Here is a 26,698-nt window from a genome sequence, read left to right on the forward strand (position 1 = left end):
ATCTTATAAGAAAAAAAGGAATTTTATCTTTGAGAATTTTAATGCTTTATCCTGCAAATTTCTGAGTGGGCTTCTGAATATTCATGAGTGCACATATGTACATGGGTTTTTGTTTATCCTGGACTCTCACGTGTAAACGGATGAAATAAATCTGGATCTACTCTAAATGCATTCCCTTCATTTTTCCCACCTGATAAGCTATTACTGTTGTAACGAAGGATGCCAAATCCAGATGACCAGATGTCATTTCAATAGCAAACTGCACTAAATTTCAGTTAGCTCACTATATTAATTTCAATACTGATAAGTCAAATAGGTTTTCATTTTTTTCTATTAAAATATGCATGTTATACACAAAGCAGATTTTGATTAAAATAGTATGTGATGATATAGTTGGCACACTTAATAAAGATTACAATCTTGATGTATTAGTTACAGGGGGCTACAGTTGAATAAATACTGGAATTGTTTAACAATGCTCAGAATTCCACAATTTTAGTTTAGGTTTCTGTGCTAAAAGTAACTGAACCTATGACTTTTTTTTTTAAAATTGAGGCTTGTTTTGCAGCTTCAGGGTACTAAGCATTATTTTCCATGCGCAATTAAATTATTTTATCACCAAAAACAAAATTCAAACAAAGCCACCATAACAATCTTCTGTTTACACAAGGGTTTCATCAATTGCCAGAAACCAGTGTCATAAACTAAGCAAGTTTAGAATCATTTAATCCACATCATATTCTTTTGGTATAGGCTCCTACATCTGAAATAATAAAAGAGCTATCAGGCATTACTCCAAGGAAAAGAAAAGAATGCTGCCACATCTGCTGGAAGTGTAATAGTAAAAGCACTGTATGGTAAGCAGCACAGAAGGCTCCCATCTGCCTCAAGCAAGGCAAAAAAACGATACCAAGGAAAGCTTTCCCCTGAGCAGCCTAAGGGATGTAGCCAATTATTGTATTTCACTGACATTACACTGGGAATGTGAATTCTGTTACTCTGATCGGATGCTATCTATAGAACGTAGTAGTAATTTGATTGGTTAAAATTAGGAAGTCAGATTTATATGTCACTGCATTTAAGTGTCTTCACAACTATTAGTGCAGCTTCTGTGGTATTTTAAGTGTACAATGTTCTCAGTTCTAACTTTTCACCTAGACTATTGTGCTGATGCCACTTGTGTGTTTGGTCTTGCTACTGGCAGGAGCAGAAGGGGTTTGCTGGCCATGGAGATGCTGAGGGTGCTGAGAGTGAGTAGGATGCTGGGAATGGGGAGTGGGCACAGGAGGATGAGCTGCATGGGGGTGTTGTTGTACATAGGGAGCGTGTTGGGAATGTGATGCGTGTTGGGAATGCTGTATGTGCTGGTGATGCTGATGAGGGAGTTGTGCATGTTGAGGTGGGTGATAGTGGTGATGGTGATGATAAGGAGGTGGGAGAGGCTGGGTCTGTTGCATGTGACAGAATTGGGAGTGGAGCGCATGCAGCTGCTGTGTCTGCACCTCTGTCTGGCCTGGGTGATGTACAGCTGAGGAATGTTGTTGATGTGGTGGATACGGAAGCTGCTGAGATGACCCTGGTACAGAATAACCCTGGGAAGAGGATTTCCCTCTTTTACTACCAAACAAAGAACCAAGCAGTGATGATGAGTTTGACAACGTCTGGTGAGGACGGATTGGACACTCTCCTCGTGTAGATGTGGTGGCTCTTCGACGTTCATGAGGACTGTTAATGACTGACCCCTAGGAGAAAAAGTATATTATTTATTGAAGAAAGCTGTTGAAAAGTAATTTGCAGAAACATTCTGACATAAAATTTTATTATATATTTTTATGGACCAAATAACATTCAAAGGCCAATGAATCATTATAACAATTAGATCCCTTCTTCAATGAAATGTGAAAAATTATTTATGCATTGTATCATAAGGTTTTATGTAACTTATTTGAAACATACTAATAGGATGGTTTTTTAATTAAATGATGAATTTCTCAGGAACACTAAAATTCCCTACATCTTATTTTTAATTAATGCAGCTAATAGATTTAAACCAAAGATGTATAATCTCTCAACATAAATCTCTATGGGCAGAATTTACTGAATGGAAAGTAACAAGTTTTTTGCACTTTTCCAGCCTAATCTTCATTTCTTTAAATGTAATTCGCAGAGAAAAAAAAATCAAAACTAAAAATGGAGTCCTTCAAAACTTAGCATCTGAAGTGGGTGCCAGAAGTAGTTTACGTTCACCTCAAAGTTATTTTTGTTTATAGAAGGCATTTGCAAGTAACATATAAGCCTGGGTAACCTACAGTCAGATCCTGTTAAAATTGCATGAGTGAACACAAACTCCTGACTATGATTAGAGAAAACGTATTCATCCATGATGTTGCCAGGCAGTCTTTTGAATAAAACCAGAATGTTTAAACAACATCTGGAGTCGAAGCTTTCACTTAAACATCACATCTACAGCAGTAACTGTAACCTTGTGAAGGAGGCATAGTCCACAGCTAACCCATGATTCTCGTGGGCTACATATATGGGCTTGTTGCAAAGGACTTTTGCAATAACTAATCCAATTGGTGGATTTCTTGATTTATCTAATGACTAAAGGTCAATTGTATTAAGATAATTTGAAAATTAATTGGATTAAGGAATCCTCAACTTCATGAAGACAGTGTGATGGAGCGATATCTTAAAAATCAGCACTTTTATCTATCAGGGAGGGGGGAAACAGGCCTGATCTAACAAGTGTTTGTTTCAATTTCTTTTAATGCTAGCCATTATTACAAGCTACTCTTCCTTCACCTTACCATTGGTGACAGGGCCTTGCCCTAATCTCTGAATTTCCTCTTCCTCAATCCCTCCACTTTCAAAAATCTTCTCAGGGTAATTTTTTCAAGTAAGCTTTCAGTAATCATGCCTTATCATCCATTCCCTTAGCCTATTTTATTCTTGTCACTCAGTAAAACGCCTTTTTATGATAACCCTGATGTAAGTGCAGTTTTTTAATCATCCCATGTCTTGGTAGCTATCTGGCAAAGTTCATTAATTGAGGGTGACTGAACTTTAACACCAAAGCAGTCAGATTGTGCAGTACCTACTCAATTATTGGCCACAGATGTATGCAACTAGAGTGCAATAATACTTTGCCATCAATCTTGCCAAACACTCTGTTGAAAGATTAGTGACTTTCCCTCTGGTCTCTTAAGTGCATTCAATCTCAACTTGGTAAGGGACATGTTAATGCACAAGCATATAGAGTTTTGAAATTAAAAAAAAAAACTGGACTCTCAAAGTATTCTGTTTATCAAATTATGATAATTGTGTCAGAACATACATTGTGGCTTTGACTGGATATAAACTTCTCCCAGATAACGGCGCATAAAGTTAACAAGGACCCTAATCTACAAAAAATCTAATTTTCATGTTATGAAAGCAAAATGGTCACCAGCCTATTAGGATTAGAACGTCAACAAAAGCTAAATTTTAAGATTAGAATTGCTTTGTCCAGGGGGGGCAAACAACAGAAGATATAATCATAATTTTCAGTATTCTACCTTTCAGATTTGATGTCTGAACTATATCCTTTATAATTAATGCATTTAAGTTATTTTTCAATCACAGACCCCCACCAAACAAAAAATGTTATACTTTTACTCTGTAGTGATTCCCCATCTTTGTCTCCAAAGACTTCCTGATTATCTTAATTCAGGAAGGCAGGATTATCTAACCAGCCACATTTTCCAGTGTTTTTGCTGACCCTCCCAGATGGAAGCAGCAGCAGTGCTTAAGGGACCAACTTCTCCTCCTCCATCAGAACTCATTTATCCTTTCCTTCCTTGCCCGTGTTTTGGATGAGTGTGTTGGGAAGCTCCAGGCGACTGGCAAGTGTGAATTTCCATAATTTTAGCTTTGGAGTCATTAGCTACATGTTAAGAAAACAGATAAATGCAACACTCTCAAACATTTTCCTAATTTTTGATTAATATATTGACCAAAGGGCATTCAGCTGCACAATTTTGTGAAGTCACACACTGTCTTTATTACTATTTGCTGTGCTGAAATATATGTCTGGAATATAGCTGCAAAATTTATAAAGGATGAATCAGGTGTGCTAGATTCATTGAGAGCAGTAATCGCAAAATTCAGCAGACATCATGATGAATTTGCTAGTTATTTTTCTTCAACTCTTCCACAAACACAAACAGACACTTAAATAAAATGAACCTCACCATGGCTTTTCTTCTGGCATCCTATTTATGCACAGTCTAATTGTTCACTTCAGAAATTTAATAGAAACAGGACCAATGGACTGGACATACTGTGCCACAAGCCATTTACAAATAGAAACAAATTTCAATACCACCTTTCGGAATGTACAAGACTACCACAACAAAGACACTTGCACAAACAATAATCATTGAGGACATCAAGAAAAAAACAGGTTTTGAGTGAAATAAAAATAGGATACATAATTACTGACATTTTGTGTTAAAGTAGCAAGTCTATTAATCTTAATGCCATTACATTGTAAGCATGCATGGGCAATACATGAATTTGGAGCAGGGAGGTGTGGGTGAATGCTTGGATAATGAATGAATTTTCATGAAATCCACAATCAGTTCATCTACTCTATCCAGTTTTTCTATGTGATTCCATACAATGCTTTCAACTAAAGCACAATGGTGCTTTAACAAAAAAAAGTTAACAACTTAAGAACTCAAAACCTTGACTGAGAATCTTAAGTGTTATTCTGCAAACTGATAGCCAATAAAATACAAAAGGAGAAAGTATAAGTGCAGCTTATACAAAGCAAAATAATAAACTGAGTCCATGTTCCAACGTTACAACATGGCACTTGTTAGTTTATTCAGCATTACACATGCTGATGATTTCAAAAGCTTCAGACTCATCGCTGCCAGCAGAACCACATTCAGCTTATTCCATCAACAATGGTGTGCCTTGTCAAGAAGCCTGACTATGCGCGCGAGCATTAGGTGCACATGGCAAGCAATTCACACATGCATATTCTATATGGCAGGCAGGTTACTTGTTGGAAGAAAGCAAAAGGATGCAAAACAAACGCTTTAAAAATATACATTATACATCCAGCTACAGATCAATTACTTCCTACTTACTTCCATATTGCTGTCTAGCGATCCTGCACTGCTGCGGCGCCCACGCTTGCCTGCCCAGGACATGCAATACCAAAGATTAGAAACTGAGAATTAACCCAGGGGCCACATCTTTGTACCCAATGCATATTAAAGGGTCTCTGCACACAGTACAAGCTGAGCACATCTAATTGGGAACTAGCAGGCAAACTCGAAGGAAACTGAACAGCATATATGGGGGATGGCTGCAGGGTGTCTATATATTAACAAAAAACCTAAAAGTAACAATGCGTCATTGTTACCTCTCATTGTTGATTGAGAAAACTTAGCATTTTAAATGAAATGATTCAAACAATTAATGCTATAGTTTTAAAAATTGAGTTTGTTGTTTAGAATTCATACAAATACGGGTGTATATTGTATAAAAACATACTGCAGACGTAAAAAAAAAAGAAAACATCAGCAACATGGGTAATGGCTATTTTATTTCCATGGAAGCTACATAAATGATGAGCTTTACCAGCATTTGTGGCTGAGTAGAGGCAACAGAATGAACACATCACTAAACTTTCCTTAATGTAATTTTGCATTATATTTTTTTTAAAGCAGCATCCATTGATCTGTGAAAAACTGGACCTCTAGTGGATTTCATTTTTCTACTCTGGGAAAAAATAGCTAATAAGAATCCTGCAGAACCCAGGTCAAATGGTGAAAGATGACAGAGTCTCTTCAAAAGAGGTGCAAATCCCATCTTGTGACCAATGACCTTGCCTAAATATGGCATGTTTTACTGAAATGTGGGATGTGTAGAACTGAACATTCTATGTTAATGTTTTGTTTAACATCAGAAGTATTTGAGTCTTTTCAGAGAATGGAAGTTCTTTGTTTAAAAAGCAGAGATTAGAGATCCTGGACTAATTTGGGAAAGTAGTCATTTTAGCGTTTATTAAATCAGCACCTTTAAGAGGATAAATGTATATCACATGAGAAAATAACGGTGCAACATCCATAATTAAAATCAACTTTGAAAGAGAAGAAACAAACGGACTCGAGACCAAACATTACTAAGCAAGCGCAATAACTAAGCTGTTTTCCTGGAGCTCCCTTCGTTTTGGACATTACACATTGCTATATCTCACATTAAACAAAAACAATACACTTGAAATGGTTGAACGTATACTTGATTCAAGCACATATCACATAGAATTCCCATTCAGATACATTACACAGGACCTCTCTATCCTAAATGTAATCTATGCCAAGCAGAACATTCCCTGACTGACTGGATCACACAATTTATTAATCTGACAACAGGGAAGTTGCAGTTTATGTTTCTGATCATTTCAATGACTTAAAATTTGAATCATCAAATAATTTTATTTAAAATATATACATCCAAATAGTCAGATTAAGATTCTGCAGTGTATATTTCTGGATTCTCCATCCGACAATACTAAACCTAAATGGTTTGCTCTGGTCAAAGCTCATATTTTCAAATAAATATGCAACATGAGTGTGCTTCAAATAACAGCCTCATATTTTCCATAATAAAATAGCATGTCAGTACTGATTATTAACAGAATTTATTTCACAATATACAACACAAATTCTTTGATGTTGCTCAAAACTTGAGTGTACCAAATTTGCTGAAGATTAAACAAGTCCATATGCAACATTAATAAAGTTAATACACAACTTCAAAGGCTGAAAATTAGGAAACATACTTGATCATTCTTGGAATAAACCTGGAACAGATTGCAAATGTGTATGCAGTGTATGACATTCTACAGTGTTGAAAAGTTTGCTCAAAGATGATGTTTGACCTTCAACATCTGTCCGACAGCACAACAGCCCTCATTTTCAACTGGTCAAGCAACAGCAGAATTATATTTAGCTTTTCAACACAATAAGAAAAATTACAATAAACAGCTAGCTTCTTACCTGCTTCTGAGAGGTCCCTGAGGGAACTACTGAGTGCAGTCCTTTTTAACCCCTCTCCAGTGGTATAACTGTCATCCAGACTGGTCCTGCTTAATGTGCCAATACCAGGTTCCTTTTTCAGGCCTGAGCTCTGAGAGATACTTGGGCGTACAATTCCTTTCTGTTTTTCTAGTTCAGCTGAAGATAAAATGTCAAATTATATTTCCTGACAGTGTATGATGAGAATGGACAACTGCGACAGATTAATACAAGAGATGCCTTGAAAGGTATGATTGTTTTAGTTTTGCAAAATTTCAGTATTCATATTTCAATATTAAAATACTTCAGCTAGCAAAATGATAGTCAAGGCAGATTTGCAATTTGAAGCCAATGAATTCAAATCTATTGCAGTTCACACCCTGAAATAAAAAATGTACACTGACAAAAAGGTGATTTGATACAATTTTGTACTTACATTCTATTCTGTACTTTTCCATCTCTTGAACTTCTGCAATAGACTCGCGTAGATCATCAGTGAATTTTTTGCGATCCTGCGGGTTGGGGGCATTGAAATTAATCAGGACTTTGATGTCAGCGCCGGAAATAGCGGAAGTAAGTCGGATTCCATTTGGGTAATCTAAGAAAAACAAAGGAATACTTCATATGTTGGAAATTTTATTTATTACAATACATGAACCATCACCAGCAAAGTTATAATGGTTTCTAGAAGATTTTATTTATGTTTAAGGGTTTGAAAAAGCAGACTGAAAGTTGCTCGAGTCCTTACACTGGTTTTCAAAGAGAAGAACTTGTATCCCATACAAGGAAAAGGATTGCCGGAAGCTGTATGTCACTGAATTTTTCTTCTTTTGAAATATCTTTGTAACCTAGACAAAAAAAAATTTGAGGTTATAAACTGATCATGCAGAAATTAAGTGACCAACATGATTTCAATGTGGTTGTAGCATGTTGGCTACTGAATGGGCAGTCTCAGATTCTCAACTCATTCTATGAAGGGAAGATTTCATAATCAAACCTTTCATTTATGTTGACCTTCATAAGTCCTCAACTATTCGTAAACATATCAGTCAGTATTTTTAAATGATGTCCTTACATTCCTTACTTCATGTTTGCACACACTTGAACTGTGCTACTCGTCAAAAGTCCATTTACAGATTAGGTTTGCACAAACACACATACTCCCCATTTTCTTATGATGAAACTTCCCATCTGTCATCAAATCAGGGATGAAACCAATATCTGAAATTCAGTTATTCGTGTCACTTTACTGACAGTAGTAAAATCGTCATAAAAATCCCGAGTGATCAAAGTATTGATAGGTGGTACACGATTTTGGAAACTATTGCAGATTGATGTAAACTTCATATTAGCAAATGTATTGCAAACTGTAATTCCTAAAGTTCAAAAATTGCTCAAAGATTTACTTCCTATCAGCTGAACCCTTAAGCATTGTCCTATAATCTTCCTACTGAACTTTAGCAAATCATTTGCATTTTCAGTTTTTTTTTAATTGATTTTTGGAATCCAAACATTTTTTTGTTATGTAATTATTTAAAAAATCTGAATTATCAAAAGAAAAAATATAGGTGTTCAACTGGAAAGCAAATACAGTAATCACTCAGAGTGAAGGCATACCCTAAAGAGGTTATCATGAATCCAAATAGGATGTTAGATGCCAACATAATCATCATATTTTGTTGTAAGGGTGGCCGAGTTGCACTTTAATGATAGAGTTAATCTGCAGACACTTCTTGGCTGGAGTATTAAGTTTATTTACAATACACTCAGCAGCAACTACGTGTGCTTTCAACTCCAACTCTATCTCAACACTGGCTGCTGAGGGTAGCCCAGGCTAATCTCTTATTGGTTACTACAGATTATGTGATCTTCCTTAACAATGTTTTTCTTAAAGGCATATTACACACTAAACAAAACCATAATTACTACATGTTTATAAATTAAAAACAAGCCAAATGAAAAGGAAACCAAGCCCAAAAAGAGAAATTGCGAACTTATATTGAACCTCTGAAAAAACAAAGGGAAGCCATCAGTGAATAATCTGCAAAAGATGAAAGTCTCTTTATATTTCTAATCCATACATTCACATGGAACTGTCATGGTTGTATTAAGAAGCCCCTGCTATTTGCATCACCCTTCGTGGTTTAATTCTGTACATCACTGTGCCACAACCACACCCACTGCTATCTTAAAAACAATGCTTTCAGATTACATTTATCAAAGGTTTGCAAAATATTCTGAAAAAATGATAATTTCCCCTTTTAATATATTGTACAAAAAACAACCAATTTGAATGTTTAGATTTTCAACAAGAGGCCTTGCTATTTCCTTATCAGCGAAGGGAAAAATGTGTGTCCTAGACCAGGGGAAGATAAATTAAATCTGCTGTTGAAAAAAAAGTGCTTTTGTTCTATGCTGTTCCAAGACAACCGACATGAACATCATTCTTCATCTGCCTCAATTGCCAAAACGCTCACTGCAGAGTCAAAATCTGTGGGCCAGGCTCTAATCCAGATCTGGAACACATACTATAATTCAATGGAGATTTGCACTGCCCAAGAGCCCACTCTCGGTTCCTGCAACTTAAGTGGATAAAAGAGATCCCTCGGCACTATTCCAAGAACTGCGGTTCTTAAGGTGCGTTGGCTTAAATTACTCCCTCGACCACCAAAAACAGATCAATTTTTCATGCATCTCATTTGCTGTATGTGCAAATTGACTGCAGTGTTTGCCTACATAATATTGACTACGATTTTGATGTATTTCATTGGTTATGAAGCACTTTGGGACATTTCTTCTGCCACCAAAGTTTGATTCAAACACTTTAAGGAGCAGAATGTTCTGAATAGGATTCTGTACATCCTGTTGAATGTCCAATATGAGGTGAAAAGGCACTGATATAGGGATTACTCTATCTTATCAATCAATTAACCTGGAATTTGCTGTATACACTCTAATTTAATAGTTAAAATTAGACAAATCTAACCTTCAAAAATAGAAACAAACATCCTATTACCTAATCTGATATCATGACTAAAAATGGTGCACTACCAAGTAAAGTTGTCTTACGACCTTTGACTGGCAAATATTGATATTCATTGGTGGTATTCTGAACTTGATTTGCCTCGTCAATATGCACATATCTAAGAACAGATGTTCTTTCAGCCAGTACTTCTGCATCTAGGCAGATTGAAATAATTGATTAGGCACCTGAGCAAAGGCTGAAACACAGTTTCTCTCAATTTGAATTGGAAAGCCTTTTAATCTATGGATGCATGTGAAGTTAGAACGCAGATCAGCCATGATTTTGTTGAATAGCAGAACAGGCTTGAAGGACTGAATGGCCTACAGCTGGCTCCTATGTTCCTAATGTAATTCCCTTGCTTTGCTTAAAATCTAGAAATGATTTATTACAATTTTTTTGTTATTTGCAGTAAACCTGTCTTACAGTAGATAGGAAATCTTGCTTTAGAACTTCTTTCAGTTGTAAAAATGTTAATATTTATGAAACAGGGATGATAATTTCAAGGTTTAATAGTCTGTATTTATGAAATGTTTTGTCCTGTGCTTTCAAAAGAAACTTGCACACAGTCAGATCACCAAAGCTACTAGCAAAGATGGAATAAATCAGTTTCATACCATTATATTTCTCTTGGTGAAGGGAGACACAAAAATTTTAACTGAGCACATGACTCTACCAATTCTTCTTTATGAAACTTCATAATTACTCTTGGCTTTACAAAGTGAGAAGCACTTCTACAAAGTAACAAATGTCACAAAAAATTACGATCGACTTAAATGTCCCTTCGCGGCTGATTTTTGATGAGAAGCATTCAAGCTAAGTGGAATGATACTGTTATGAAACTGACTTGTAGGTGTTTCTCGGCATAACGGATACAAAAAAATCTAAATGATCAAAAGTCAGCGGGAAAAAAATCAAAAAGGTATCAAGTATAACATGTTACAGAAATTTGAATTTAAATAGAACCCAGATAGTGAAACAATTTAATAATCTTAATTTCAATATCCTGATTCCATATAATTTAACGACCCTATAATTGCTTTAAATGTATTTCAATAACACAGTACACAATTGGTGACCTTTACAAATACATACAACATGCTGTGAATACCAAGTTATTACACTGTTCTTTAAAATGTTTAATGGAGATGGATTCGCTCCGATATGAATATTAGGATGGTTTTAATTACTGTTTTCTAACAGAGCGATTAGTTAACTGTCACCATTTTTTCTAAAGCTGAACACACTAATAATTAATCGCTCATCAGAAACAATCTCAAGCAAAGCAGATTCTTATTTTAATTTTGTCTGGGCACAAAAACATCTCTCTCCCATACTACTGGCCTGATCAACCAGAATTGTGCAAAGCTATGGGCAGTGAAAGGAAAAATAGGCTTTTCTCTCCGTTAGTCATCCGTGGAACGTGGAAGAATAATTTCAACATTAAGATATTCTAATACTCATTTTACTTGTCTTGTAAAAGCATTCTGTACATTTCAATAGCATATAAATGTATTGCAAGGTTCCTCTCACTCCTCATTCTACTGTTAATTATTTGATATGTGTAACGAAACAGGGTTAATTCGTACTTTTATAGTGTAGGATCCTTTGTGGAAAGCTGATCATAGTATGATGAATTTCCTATTGAGTTTGAGTGTGAAGTGGTTAAATCCAAAACTAGGGTCTTAAATTTAAACAAAGCCAATTATGTAAGTATGAGGGATGAGCTGGATAAAGTAGAATGTACATGAAATTGTAGGGAACCAATGTCCAGTGGAAGTGAGGAACTTAAAAGTGATTAATATCAAAGAACTAGAAAAACTGAATGGGACTAAAGGTCTATAAAGCCCCTGGACTTAATGTCCTACAATATAGGGATTTAATAGAGGTAGCAGCAGAGATTGGTTTTGATCTTCCAGAATTTCCATGTACTGAAAGGTAGAAAATGTAACCCCACTGTTCACAAAACAAAGGAGAGAGAAAACAGAGAACTCTTGGTCAGTTAGCCAGGCACCAGTTGTAGAGAAAATGCTAAATTCTATTGTTAGGGATGGGGTAAAATGGCACTTAGAAAATCATAAAATGATCAGCAGAATCAACACATTTTTGAGAGGAAAATTGTGTTTGACAAATCTGTTAGTGTTTTGAGGGTGTAACTAGCAGGGTAAATAAGTGGGGGATGGAGGGTGGTAATAGCAATGGGTATAGTATATTTGGATTTTCAGAAGGCATTGGATAAGGTGCCACACAAGAGATTGTTGCACAAAGTTAGAACTCATGGGATTGGTGGTAATGTATAAGCATGAATTAAGGATTGGTTAATGGACAGTGAACAGAGAGTAGGAATAAACAAGTCAGACTTGTGAGAAAAGTTATCGCTCATGGAATAAAAGGGACAGTAGCAATGTGGATACCAAATTGGCTGAAAAATAGGAAACAGGGCAATGGCAATGGCTATTTTTTGGGCTGGAGGAAGGTTTGTTAGTGGAGTTCCCCAGCGGTATTGGGACCCTTGCTTTTCCTGATATACACAAATGATCTAGATTTTGGTGTGCAGGGGACAATTTCAAAGTTTGCGGATGTTACAAAACTTGGGAGAATTGTAAACTGTGAGCAGGACAGTGTAGAACTTCAAAAGGACAAAGACAAGTTGGTGGAGTGGGCAGACAGGTGGCAGATGAAGTTCAATGCAGAGAAGTGTGAGGTAATGCATTTTGGGGTAGGAAGGACATGGACAGACAATATAAAATAAGGGGTATAATTCTTAATGAGGTGCAGGAGCAGAGGGATGTGGGTGTATATTGCATAGATCATTCTAAATGGCAGGCAGGTGGAGAGTGCAGTTAATAAAGCAAACAGTATCCTGGGCTTTATTAACAGGGGCATAGAATACAAGAGCAAGGAGGTAATGCTGCGCTTATGTAAGACACTAGTTAGACCCCAGCTGGAGTATTGTGTACAGTTCTGGGTGCCACGCTATAGAAAGGATGTGAATATATTGAGAGAGTGCATAAGAGGTTTACAAGAATGGTTCTAGGGATGAGAAACTTAAGTTATGAAGATAGATTGGAGAGGTTAAGACTGTTCTCCTTGGAGAGGAGAAGGCTAAGAGGAGATTTGATAGAAGTGTTCAAAGTCATGTGGGGGCTGGATAGATGGGGAGAAACTGTTCCCGCTCGTATAAGGGTCAAGACCACGAGGGCACAGATTTAAAGTGACTTGCAAAAACAAATGTGATGCGAGGAAAAACGTTTTCACACAGCGAGTGGTTCCAGTCTGGAATATACTGGCCAGAATTTTCCCATCGGCGATTTGGGGGCAGGGCCCGCTCACCGACGGGAAAATGACGCGGGATGACATCAGGAGGAACCTCTGACATCATGCCGGTCCCTTTAAATTTTCAGGAAGGCAGACGGACAGCGAAATCAGCTGTCTGCCCACTGACCTGTCAATGGCCAATTGAGGCCATTGACAGGGTAATTAAAGTAATTAAAGGCCCTGCCCATCCAACCTTAAGGCTGGCGGGCAGGCCAGGAGCCCCAGCGGGCTTCTGATAATACATGAAACCTCATCCACTGGCGGGATGAGGTTTCATGTTCCTTTTTAAAAACTTTAGTAAATGTAATGTGATATTTATTAACATGTCCCATCTCGTGTGACATTGTCACGAGGGGGACATGTTAATAATATTTTTATTTTTCTATTTTTTATGTTTTTTACACTGTCACTAATCTCCCTGCAACAGCACTTTGCCTCAGGGAGCAGTGCGCTCTTTGACAGCTGGGGATTCCCTCCACTCCCCGCACAGGAAGTGCATAGCGCTTCCTGTTGGGCAGGCCTTAATGGCCCGCCCATTTAAAATGGCGGTGGGCCCCATTTCGGCGGCGGGAGTCGGCTGTCAGCCCGTCGTCGAGCCGGTGGGGCCCGCACGCCCACCAAGGGCTAAATTCTGCCCACTGCCTGGAAGTGTGGTGGAGGCAGGTTCAACTGAGGCATTCAAGAGGGAAATAGATGATTATTTGAATAGAAACAAGGTGCAAATGTAGGGGAAAAGGCAGGAGAATGGCATTAAGTCATAAAGCTCATTTAGAGAGCCAGTGTAGACATGATGGGCCGAATGGCCTCCTTCTGCATTGTAACAATTCTGAGATGGTAGATTGTAACTATTGAGCACTGCACACATCAATGCTTGGGCCTCAGCTATTTACAATCTATATCAATGAATTAGTAGAGGGGAGCAAGTGTAATATATCTAAGTTTGCTGAAGATACAAAGCTAGGTGAGAAAGTGAGCTTTGAAGATGACGCAAACAGTCTGCAGATGGATATAGGCAGGTTAAGTGAGTGGGTAAGAACGTGGCAGCATAATGTGAGGAATTGTGAAACTGTCCAGTTTGGTAGTAAGAATGGAAAAATATATTTTTTTAAAAAGGTGAGGGACTGCAAATGTTGATATTGAGAGAGATTTGGGTACCTTTGTGCACGAATCAAAATGTTAACATGCTAGCACAACAAGCAATCAGGAAGACAAATGGTGTGTCTGCCTTTATTGCAAAGGGTCAGAAATGAGGGATGGGCCATTGGTGATAAATTTGCCTTATTTTTCAATTATATATTGGAAGCTTCAACATGTATAAAAATGCTCCGCTATTTGGTGACACTGGGTTTTCAAAACTATCTGCCAATCTTTGATGGTGGATCAATAGCCTTTTAGCACAGAACATTTAGTTAGAAACGGAAAACTTAACTCAATTGCCACCTAAGATAGAATTTCTTTTTATTCTAATATTTGAGCACTGTTGATTTATTCCAATACCAATCAAAGGAATGCCCCGGAGGAATTAAGTTCAAGTTTGCCAGAATGAGGTCCCAGAATTATCTGAAGATGGAAATGACATTATAATGAACTGCACTAAGAAAATGTTTTACGATTAATAGGAGTGAGGCCCGGTTAAAGCATATTTTAGCATCCAGTTGAATCCTTTTAATGAAGTTAAATGATTACATACCACAAGGAGGTCATTAAACAAGAAGATTTCTCGCTGATGTAAACCAAGTTTCTGTGGCTTGTTGGGATCTGGAACCTCAAATAATCGGCAGTAGCAGACTAATCTTCGATGGGGTAGGGAAAGTACCTGAAATGGCAAAGATCAGCAGAGAATTTCAATACCATTCATATTGTCAGAACAGATGTCATGCAGATCACCTGGAGGTTTATGTTGAGGAATCTATCAAGGTGCTGTGGATATGTTTAAAACTTAAATATTCAAAAACCAGGATAAACTTTGTTGCCATAAAAACTTTCAACTACACCAAATTTATTGTCTAGATTCAATGTTGGTCACAAAATATGTTAGCACATAAATCACCATGTCAACTTTCACAGGAACCTTACACATCAATGCTTCCTTTTCACAGAAAACTATTTTTCTATTTCTACAGACTTCTGTTTTCTTTCAAGAATGGTACATTGTTAACTACATGCATATTCTTTCACATTCTTTGAAGAAGTTTGACCTCCACGGTCAAATAGAAATGTATATCATCCAATTATTCCTACTCCTTTAATTTTGTATCGTATACCATCAGATCTTTCTACACTGGTTGTCTATAAATGCTTCATTCTAGTGTGCATCCTTGTACCTTTGCCTAGAGGTTAAGACCCTGAGAAATTCCAAGATGAAACATTAAATAAAACATTCCCAAACCTTGCCTAGTGACAAAGGTAAATGAGAGAAGCCTGTTCTGTACTGGAACTGGATATAAAGGTGCTGTACTCCTCTTCCAAAACTGCTCACGAATCAAGGATCACTCTGGAATGCAAAGGTAACCCTGGATTCCTAAATCTTTCAGGTGAGACATTAAACTGAGGCCCTTTCTATCCTCTCATGTGGATGTAATAGATCCAAGGTGCTATTCAAAGAAAAGCACAGGAGTTTGCCCCCAATTTTTGACTAATATTTATACCTCATATAATGAGGTATATGTGGATCTGGGACATGTGTGAACAGGGTAACCAACTGTGTATAAAAGTAAAATACTGCGGATGTTAGAAATCAGAGACAAAAAGAGAAAATGCTAGGAATACTCAGCAGGTTAGGCAGCATCTATGGAGAGAGAAACATAGTTTAAGTTTCAGATCAATGACCTTTCATCTCTCCAAAGATGCTGCCTGGGTATTGTCCCAAACTTGGGCAAGTTTGTTCTTTATTTTACAGTCCTCTTAAATCCCTCTCCCCACCTCCAATAAATATGAGATGCTCATGAATTTTTTTTGTCATGAAGATTAATACTAACTGTTCAGCTGCCAGTTTTCCTCCCTTCCCTTAGGCCACCTGCCAAGCTTCTGCTAAGGCTCCTCCTGCCTGCCCTCCCCTTGAACTGACATCTTTCTCTAGCTCATCTTTTCCATGAGACTCACCAGCTGCTCTATCATACCTTATTCCCAAACTGCTGACCACCCAACTCCCCTTCCTGATCATCATGTTTCTCACATTGTTAGCCATTCCTTCTCCTTAGATATTTGTCCTACTCCTCTTCAAACCTGCCATCATCATGCCCCTCCTCAGAAATGCCACTCTTGACAACTCTCAGTCTTTGCAAACTACTGTCCCATCTCCTCACTTTCCTCTTAAGTCCTTGAACATGTTATCAACTCCCGAGTCTGTGCCCATCATCCCGGCAACTCTATTTTTGAACTCCTCCAACTAGGTTTCCGTCGCTGCCACAGAAGAGTAAATCGGACAGTAACTTCCAGCAACTGCACACGTGCAATTAAACTGCTGAAATCTACAAGCCATTGTTCAAGTTGGCCTGCTCCTCTAGAAACTACACTATACTGGCATTTCGCTGAGAGACTTGGGCATTGAAATGCATGGAATGGGATGAAATTGGTGTATCTAAGTGATACTCACTAAACTTGCCTGATAAAATTAGGGCTTGTCCAGTTCTGTGCAAATAAATTTTTAATGGCGATATAGGTCTTAATTACTGCCAAACAATGACTCTCTCATTGAAAATGAGCTTTTAATTGTGGCGTCTCATTTGTTCAGGTTTTAATTTTTGTTGCTAATCAATTTTAAAAAAAACTTTTCCTTTTTCTCTTACCCAAGTCTCTTAAGCCCAGCAATCTGATTGGTTAAGGAGATACACAGTTGGTTGCAACAGTAAATGGAAATACCCAACAGGGCAGGCAGCATCTCTGCAGAGATGGAAGGTCAATGATCTGAAACTTTAACTACGTTTCTTTCTCCATAGATGCTGCCTAACCTGAGTATTCCCAGCATTTTCTGTTTTTGTTTCCGATTTCTAGCATCCGCAGTATTTTACTTTTGTACACAGTCAGTTACCCTGTGCACACATGTCCCGGATCCCCTGTACAGGGTTCTGAACCAAAAAGACGTTCTTGTCGCAGGAAGGCCATGGATAAGTGTAAATGTAATGAATGACTCATGCTATTTGTTGGCCACTAGCCACAAAAACTGGACCAATGTATTTTTAGCAAGGCTGACTTTGTAGTACAATAATGAGGGGTAACTGAACTGCTGGGAATGCCACCTTTCGGATACAATGTTAAACTGAGGCCCCATCAGTTTGCTCTGGGCGGATGTAAAAGTACCCATGGCACTATTTCGAAGAGGAGCCAGGGGAGTTATATATCCCTGATGTTCTAGGCAAAATTTATCCCTCAATCAACATCACAATAACAGATTATCTAGTCACATTACGTTGCTCTTTGTGGGAGTTTGCAGTGCACACTTTGGCATTTTCAGCCTTTCCTACAACAGTGACTATGTTCAAAAGTACTTCATTGGCTGCAAAATGCTTCAAGATGTCCAATAATCATGAAAAGCTCCATATTTCTTTAAAACACTATATCGCAGTAATTCAAGTGGGCAGCCTAATACCACCTTTACAGTGAAACCAAGAATGAGTACTAAATATAGCCTTGCTACTCTTGCCCATATCCCATGAACAAATGAGAAAACATAAATGTTTGCAATCAGCAAGCAATCAACATTCCTCAAAATCAACAGTGGTCATTGCAGTGTCAGCATACAAAACGTAATGCAGTCTTACATCAGTAAAACATCTCATTATTTTAAATACAGATTTTCAATACTGTAGATATATTCAATGAAAATTGTTAACCATCAAAATGAAAAGAAATACCTACACAACCAAGTCCATGATGTAGGGATCCAATCTACAGAGGAAACACATATACAGTAAATTAAACTTCAAAGAGAAACATAGGATTTCAAATCACAACACACTAAGCATATTGCGCTTTAAGACTAATCTGGATTAATCAAAAACATGATTTGTGCACTGGTTGCAATTTAGTCCAACTACATTAATATTTAAGGCTAGCTATTAAAAAGTTACTCCAAGCTTACCAGAACTACTTTTTGTGATTTGTCTAATTTTCAATCTTCCTCTCCTGGAGAGGTTTAGAAAAGTGTAGCTCCCCCACAACTTCTATTCTTTGTGTAAGAATCCTAGGAAATCCTTACACCAAGCTAATTAATGGAAACCAACTCAAATACTATTGCTGACTGTACATTTTTAATTTCATTGAAAACCTAGTTCAGTGTATAATGTTTTTATTTAATGCACCCTGGATAAAAGCAGTTGAGAGATGATTAGTAGGAAATTGTGTTTTGGGCCTTCATTGACCAAACGTTTTATTGGCTTGAAAGGTGTAAAAAAAGGTCAATTTGGTTAAAAAAAAAGGAAACTTCATCAGGAGCCCAGTAAAGTGAGAACAGACAATCTGCTGTGTGGGAATAGCGAGATAAACAGCTCCCAGAGAACAGAGGAAAAAAATAGTGCTTCGAAACCTAGTCAAGACACCTGGGTATCAAGGTCATCACGGGCAGAATTTTTGGGTCGGTGAGCGGGAGCAGGACCCACTCACCGACACGTGGTGACATTGGGTGTGCGTCCTGATGTCACCGCACGTCATTTAGATCGTCAGTTCGGTGGGCGCGCAGCCACGTCGGCTGCACGCCCACCAAACTGTCAAAGGCCTATTAAGGCCATTAAGGAAGTAATTAAAGTTGTTAAGAATGCTGCCTGTCCAACCTTAAAGTTGGCAGGCAGGCAAAGAGCCCAGGTGGCCTTCACATTTTTCATGAAACCTCATCCACGTGGGGGACGGATTATTAATTAAATAAAAAATTTTGAAAAAATTAATGGACATGTCTCAGCTCATGTGACAGTTTCCCCCACATGAGGGGACATGCCTTTAAAATTCTTTTTTTCCCCCTTTATTAAATTTTTCAGAACTTAAACTAAACCTCTGTGCCTCAGGGAGATTTCTGGGCTCTTTTGTGTGCATGTGTGAAAGAGCGCAGGCCCCGACTCAAGGAATCCACCCCCCGCCCACACAGGGAGTGCGCAGCGCTTCTGGGTGTGCGTCATGCTGGGCGGGCCGATTAAGGCCCACCCATGTAAAATGGTGGTGCGCACCCGATTGGGGGCGCCGATCAGGTTCATGCCCGCTCCTGCCCGCCCCCTCACAACCCCCCCGATGGGGGGAAAATTCAGCCCCGTGTTTTCACTGTTTGGCATTGGGAGCCAAGATCTTGGTAATTTGATGTGACCTAGCTGGGCACGATGGTTCAGTGACAGTCTTTGTAATTGGTCCATTCAAATGATAGCTAGGCAATGATTGGGTTGAACTATTCTCCAGGAACTTTGTTGTGTAAAGAGATTTGTAGAGGTTTTTACACATGGCATTGACTAATGCCACGGTACCTGGGGCAGAATAGGGAGAATTTAAATGTGCCTCTACCTAAAGTGTAATGGTGCTGTTGCGCTTTGACACTACTGTCTCAGACATTAGCATGCATCAGGTTTTACCTACCCTGAATAAAATATGACTACCATCATCAATAAGGATTATCACATTGAATCATCTCAGTTTGGGAAAAGGGTTAATTGACTCCCTATAATTGGCCTAATTTTCTTATACTTGTTTCTAGATAGACCTGGTCTTTAATGTTATCATTAGCCCCTGTGAACCAAATAACCATATTTAAAAATAGGAAATTCAACAGAAAGAGTGCACTGACCAATAGGCTTATTTAAATTACAGGCAAGTCCTGTTTAGTTAATATTTAATATGCATTATTGAGTGCTTCTTCAATGTATCCAGCTTCCTTGAGTTTAGCAAAGCAACGTTTCAAATTCTTCAATATTAAGGGCCAGTTTATCCTTTCCAGGCATTAAAATGGCAGGATTAGAATATCACGTCATGCATGGGATTTTCTAAGATTGGATAGATAATGCAGGAGAGAGCAGGAACAGCTAGCAGGTAAATCTCTTAAAGATTGCAGCCACTGCTGGACTGAAGACTAGAACTGGCTGACTAACAACATGGGACATTTTCAGATACTGTTTTGAAGGTGTTTCTACTAAAAGTGCAGCAAGGTAAGATTTTCTTTTTGGGATCCTGGTACACCTTTGAAACAGAAGTACATAACCTACGTTCGGCAGCAAGTGTGGCAAACAGCCAAAGAACATGGACAATATTGAGGAGAGGTTAATAATTGCCAAAAAATCTGCCAGAGTAAGCCAAACCAATATTTTACTATGAAAAGTAGATGGGCAAATTCGGCACTTCCAAAAGGGTTTTACCTCATCCCATTTTGCCACGTTGGCAGCGGAATTCTAAGATCACAGCAAATGCCTCTTTCCAAACTTTGCACAGTTGGAATGCATGGTTGACACTTCTTTGTCTTTTATATGCTCTTCAAACTTCCACAAACTCAATGTAACTTCTTTGCTAGCAGGACAAGATGATGCATAACAATCAAAAGAAACCCAATTGAGCCTAGATGAACAGATCATGCTCTAGATCCAGGGCTTCAGAGTATAACAGAGCAGAATTTGGAGGACTCTCAAATTCAGGGATTAAAATCTCATCCCTTTGCTCATCATTCTTTTTCACCTGATTCACTCCTTTATACACTGCAGGACACTATGACTTACGTTATCAGCAATATAACCTCTGTCTGAAGGAATGTCTTGCAACCAGCATTCCAACGTATGTTCCTTTTCTGTAACTTTCAATTAACTCAAGAGCCAACTAGATCCCAGTAATGCTAAAGATGCCAGCAATCTCAGGCTCCAACCTTACTCACTTCTTCTATGTTGGTTTTAAGGGACCCAAAGCCTTTTGTGTGTCATGTAGACTGCATTGGCTGCCAACGTGCTGCATGCGCAGTTATAAAAACTCACTCCATGACATCATTGCGAGCAGACATCAGAACAGATGTTATGGACGCACCGATTGACACAACTGTGATTTAAAACACTGATTAATCAAAACAACTTAACTTCCCTACACATAAGAACCCCATTCATTTGCCATGGTCCATATTCTGCCCAAATGTAGTTTGATCAAACAGGCAGACCCAAATTCATTTATTCTTTCATGGGATGTGGGTGTTGTTGGCAAGGCCAGCATTTGTTGCCCATCCCTAATTGCTCTTGAACCGGGAGGCTCCCATCGCCATTTCAGAGGGCAGTTACGAGTCAGCCACATTGCTGTGGGTCTGGAGTCATGTGTACGCCAAACCAGGTAAAGATGGCAGATTTCCTTCCCTAAGGAACATCAGTGATCCAGGTCGGTTTTTACAACAATCGACAATGGTCTCATGGTCACCATTACTGAGACTAGCTTTTCAATTCTAGGTTATTAATTGAATTTAAATTCCAGCAGCTGCCTTGGCGGGATTTGAACCTATGCCTCCAGAACATTAACCTGGGCCTCTGGATTACAAGTCCAGTGACAGTACCACTACATCACCATCTACCCCCATCACCTCATCATCCCATCATCCCATGAAATGAATCACCTTAGATGCATAATTATGCACGACTTTCTCTTTACAGCATTCAGATCATCCTTGCATTCCCTTCTGCCCCAATGTGCTGTGGATATATTGGTTTGGTAGGGCCTGTGTATTGAAGGATATATTAGAAACCATGCAAAATGTAACCTGCACAAAACGATTGCAGATTTCAACTCAAGTTCTCTCAAGTTTATGTTATCAGCAATGACAAGCAATTGCATCAGGGCCATGTCACTGACATTCCTGATAGTCTATCACTGCACCAACTAGCTTTTAACGTCAAATTGGGAATTTGCTTCCGCTTGTCTAGGACCCAAATGCTTTGGCCCTGCACAGGACTGGATTAAAGAAGGAGCCGTTTGCTGCTGACAGGCCCAGCTAATGACATCAATGGTGTCTGCACACGCGCAGAGGAGATGTGCAGATGGAGGTTGGCGGCCATCTTGCGTGGCCATCTCATGTTGGCAGGAGACAGAGTGTAAAGTGTTGTATACTCAGCTGCTTCTTGATGCCATGTGGAATGAATCGAATTGCTGAAGGCTGATGATGGGGGCTTCAGAAGGAGGTCAAGGTTATCCACTGGAGGCTTTGGTAAAAGACATTTGCAGATACTTCAGCCTTGAGTTTTGCACGTGTGCTCCATTCCCTCACAACTGAGGAAGATGCTGTTCCTGGACCCTCGGGCTCCTCTTAGCTGATCAACTGTGTATCATCATTTGTGACTGGGTGTGGCAGGACTGCAAAGTTTTAACTTGACCTATTGTTTGACATATAGGCAATTGTGTTGTAGCTTTGCAAGGTTGGCACCCCTTTTCATGTAGTTGCCAGTATGCTCTCCACGAACCAGGGTTGATGATCTGGCTTGATACGATGGTGATGGAGGAGTGAGGGATGTGTCGAGCCATGGACTACAGGTGAATACAGGTGACAGGAGGTTTACAGTTTTGCTGCTGCTAATGGCCCATGGCAACTCATGCAAGCCCAGGTTTGAACTATTAGATTTATTCTTAATCTCAGGGGATAGTGGTGACTCGTGGTATCATCACTGGACTAATAATCCAGAGATCCAGGGTAGTGCTCTGGGGACTCAGGTTCGAATCCCACCACGGCAGATGATGAATGCAAATTCAATAAAAATCTGGAATTAAAGGTCTAATGATGACCATGAAACCATTGTCATGTTGTAAAAACCCATCTGGTTCACCAATTCTGCCGTCCATAGCTGGTTTGGCCTACATGTGACTCCAGACCCACAACAACGTGGTTGACTCTAAACTGCTTTCTAAATGGCCTAGCAAAGCACTCAGTTGCATCAATCTGCTAAAAGGTCTAAAAGGAATGGAACCGGACCACCCAGCATCAACCTAGGCACTGAAAGCAACAATGGCAAACTCAGCCCTGTCAACCCTGAAAAGTCTTCCTTGGCTAGTGCCAAAATTGGGAGAAGTGTCTCACAGACTAGTCATGACATAGTCATATTCAAACATACCTTACAGACAATGTGCTCGATACCACCATCGCCATCCCTGGGTATGCTCTGTCCCACCGACAGGGCAGATGCAGCAGAGGTGGTGGCAGAGTGGTATACAGTCGGGAGGGAGTTGCCCTGGGAGTCTTCAACATTGACTCTGGACCCCATGAAGTCTCATGACATCAGGTCAAACATGGTCAAGGAAACCTCCTGCTGATTACCATGTACTGCTCCACGCCCCCCACCTCAGCTACTGAATCAGTACTCCTCCGTATTTAACGCCACTTGGAGGAAGGACTGAGGGTGACAAGGATGCAGATTGTGCTCTTGGTGGGGAACTTCAATGTCCATCACCAAGATTGGCTCAGTAGCACCACTACAGATCAAGCTGGCTGAGTCCTAAAGGACAGAGCTGCTAGACTGGGTTTGCAGCAGGTTGTGAATGAACCAAGAGGAAAAACATACTTGACCTCATCCTTGTCAACCTGCCTGCTGCAGATGCATCTGTCCTTGACAGTGTAGGTAGGGAGGAGTGATCATCGCACAGTTCTTGTGGAGATGAAGTCCCAGTTTCACATTGAGGACACCCTCCATCGCGTTGTGTGGCACAACCATTGTCCTAAATGAGACAGATTTCAAACAGATCTAGAAACTCATGATTGGGCAACCATGAGGCTCTGTGGGCCATCAGCAGCAGCAGAATTGTACTTGAACACAATCTGTAACCTCATGGTCAGGCATATCACCCACTCTACAATCACCACCAAGCCAAGGGACCAACCCTGATTCAATGAAGAGTTCAGGAGGGCACACCAGGAGCAGCACCAGGAATACCTGAAAATGAGGTGCAACCTGGTGCAGCTACAACACAGGACTACTTGCTTGCCAAACAGCATAAATAGCAAGTGATAGACAGGGTTAAGTGTTTCCACAACCAACGGATCAGATCCAAGCTCTGCAGCCCTGCCACATCCAGTCGTGAATGGTGGTGGACAATTAAACAACTCACTGGAGGAGGAGGCTCCACAAATATCCCCATCCTCAAAAGATGCGTGAGCCCAGCACATCAGTGCAAAAGATAAATGCTGAAGCATTCGGCACTTCTGGCTGAGGATTGTTGCACGTGGATGATCCATCTCGACCTCCTCTGGAGGTCCCCAGCATCACAGGTGCCAGTCTTCAGCCAAATCTATGTGATATCACGTTGAGGGCACTGGATACCACAAAGGCTATGGGCCCTGACAACATTCCTGCAATAGTACTGAAGACTTGTACTCCAGAACTTGATGAGCTTCTAGCCATCCAGCACAGCTACAATGTTGGCATCTACCTGGCAATGTGGAAAATTGCCCAGGTATGTCCTGTACACAAAAAGGACTAATCCAACCCAGCCAATTACCACACAATCAATCTACTCTCGATCATAAGTAAAGTAATGGAAGGGGTCATCAACAGTGCTATCAAGCGGCACTTGCTTAGCAATGACCTGCTTACTGACACTCAGTTTGGGTTCCGCCAGGGCCACACAGCTCCTGATCTCATTACAACCTTGGTTTAATAATGGACAAAAGAGCTGAACTCCAGAGGTGAGACGAGAGTGACTGCCCATGACATCAAGGCAGCATTTGACCGAGTGTGGCATCAAGGAGCCCTAGCAAAACTGGAGTCAATGGGAATCAGGTGAAAACTCTCCGCTGGTTGGAGTCATACCTAGCACAAAGGAAGATGGTTGTGGTTGTTGGAGGTCTATTATCTCAGTTCCCGGACATTACTGCAGGAGTTCCTCAGAGTAGCGTCCTATGCCCAACCATCTTCAGCTGCTTCATCAATGATCTTCCTTCCATTAGACGGTCAGGAGTGGGGATGTTCGCTGATGATTGCACAATATTCACCACCATTCGTGACTCCTCAGATACTGAAGCAGTCCAGGTGCAAATGCAGCAAGACCTGGACAATATCCAGGCTTGGGCTGACAAGTGACAAGCAACTTTTGCACCACACAAGTGCCAGGCAATGACCATCTCCAACAAAAGAAAATCTAACCATCGCCCTTTGCGATTTAATGGCATTACTGTTGCGGAATCCCCCACTATCAACACCGTGGGGGCTACCGTTGACCAGAAACAGAACTGGACTAGCCTTTTGTCACCACAAGAGGAGGTCGGAGGCTAGGAATCCTGCAGCGACTAATCACCCCCTGGCTCCCCAAAGCCTGCCCACCACCTACAAGGCACATGTCAGGAGTGTGATAGAATGATCTCCACTTGCCTGGATGAGTACAGCTCCAACACTCAAGAAGCTCTATACCATCCAGGACAAAGCAGTCTACTTGATTGGCACCCCATCCACAAATATTCACTCCCTCCACCACCGTTGCACAGTAGCAGCAGTGTGTAACATCTCCAAGATGCACTGCAGGAACTCACCAAGCCTCGTTAGACAGCACCTTCCAAACCCATGACTGCTGCTATCTAGAAGGACAAGGGCAGCAGACACATGGGAACACCATCACCTGGAAGTTACCCTCCAAGCCACTCACCATCCTGTCTTGGAAATATATCGCCATTCCTTCACTGTACCCGGATCAAAATCCCGGAACTGCCTCTCTAACGCCACTGACAGCATACCCACACCACAGGAACTGCAGCAGTTCAAGAAGGCAGCTCACCACCATCTTCTCAAGGGCAATTGGGATGGGCAATAAATGCTGGCCTAGCCAGCGACACCCAAATCCCATGAACTAATTAAAAAAAATAATCAACAGTGGGAATGGTGGTTTCCATTAGCATGAAGAAGGGACTTGGTCTCCACAGGGACTACATAGTGGTCACTTCTACCAATGATGTAATTTACAGATGCATCTCCAACAATTAGATTAGTGATGAGGTCAAGTAGGTATTCACTCAGGGTGGTTCACTCACTGTCTGCTGCAAGTCCAGCTTGGCAGCCATGCCTTTGATGACCACTGAGCAGACATGACAATTTACTGAAGATCACCTTGATGAGAGCCTGTGATATGGTTGGAATATCATTACAGCAAGAACATCTTCCTGATGATCAGGGTCCTACTCTCCCCTCGCCCACAGGACAGGCATCATTGTAGGCTGCGCAACTCTTTTGTTAAGTGCTCTGTATGGCAACATAATGCACCATGCAGCAGGCTACAATAATCTTAGGGACTATTATAAAGTGCCTCAAATCTGCTTTGAGCTGTTGATAATGTGTTGAATACTGATTGTTGTAGTTACAAGGGCTCTCTGCTGACTCTG

General features: G+C 40.0%; 1 protein-coding gene across 5 annotated transcripts in view; it reads right to left on the reverse strand.

Annotated features, from left to right (window-relative positions):
- Positions 1–330: 330 nt before the first annotated feature.
- iqsec1b (IQ motif and Sec7 domain ArfGEF 1b) overlaps positions 331–26,698 on the reverse strand; it is a 511,299-nt gene continuing 484,931 nt past the window's right edge. For 4 of the 5 annotated variants that reach the window (XM_078543453.1, XM_078543454.1, XM_078543455.1 and 1 more), the window contains 7 exons: positions 18,271–18,300; positions 15,104–15,229; positions 7,822–7,921; positions 7,510–7,671; positions 7,056–7,232; positions 5,139–5,188; positions 337–1,742 (listed from right to left, as the gene is read on the reverse strand). In XM_078543453.1, coding sequence (XP_078399579.1) covers positions 1,155–1,742; positions 5,139–5,188; positions 7,056–7,232; positions 7,510–7,671; positions 7,822–7,921; positions 15,104–15,229; positions 18,271–18,300 — 1,233 coding nt within the window. In that variant the 3' untranslated portion in view covers positions 337–1,154. Of the gene's footprint in view, positions 1,743–5,138; positions 5,189–7,055; positions 7,233–7,509; positions 7,672–7,821; positions 7,922–15,103; positions 15,230–18,270; positions 18,301–26,698 lie in introns of all 5 variants that reach the window. The other variant, XM_078543457.1, reaches the window with a different exon arrangement.

Source organism: Cetorhinus maximus, chromosome 6 (assembly GCF_964194155.1).
Source record: "Cetorhinus maximus chromosome 6, sCetMax3.hap1.1, whole genome shotgun sequence".
NCBI classification, from domain to species: domain Eukaryota; kingdom Metazoa; phylum Chordata; class Chondrichthyes; order Lamniformes; family Cetorhinidae; genus Cetorhinus; species Cetorhinus maximus.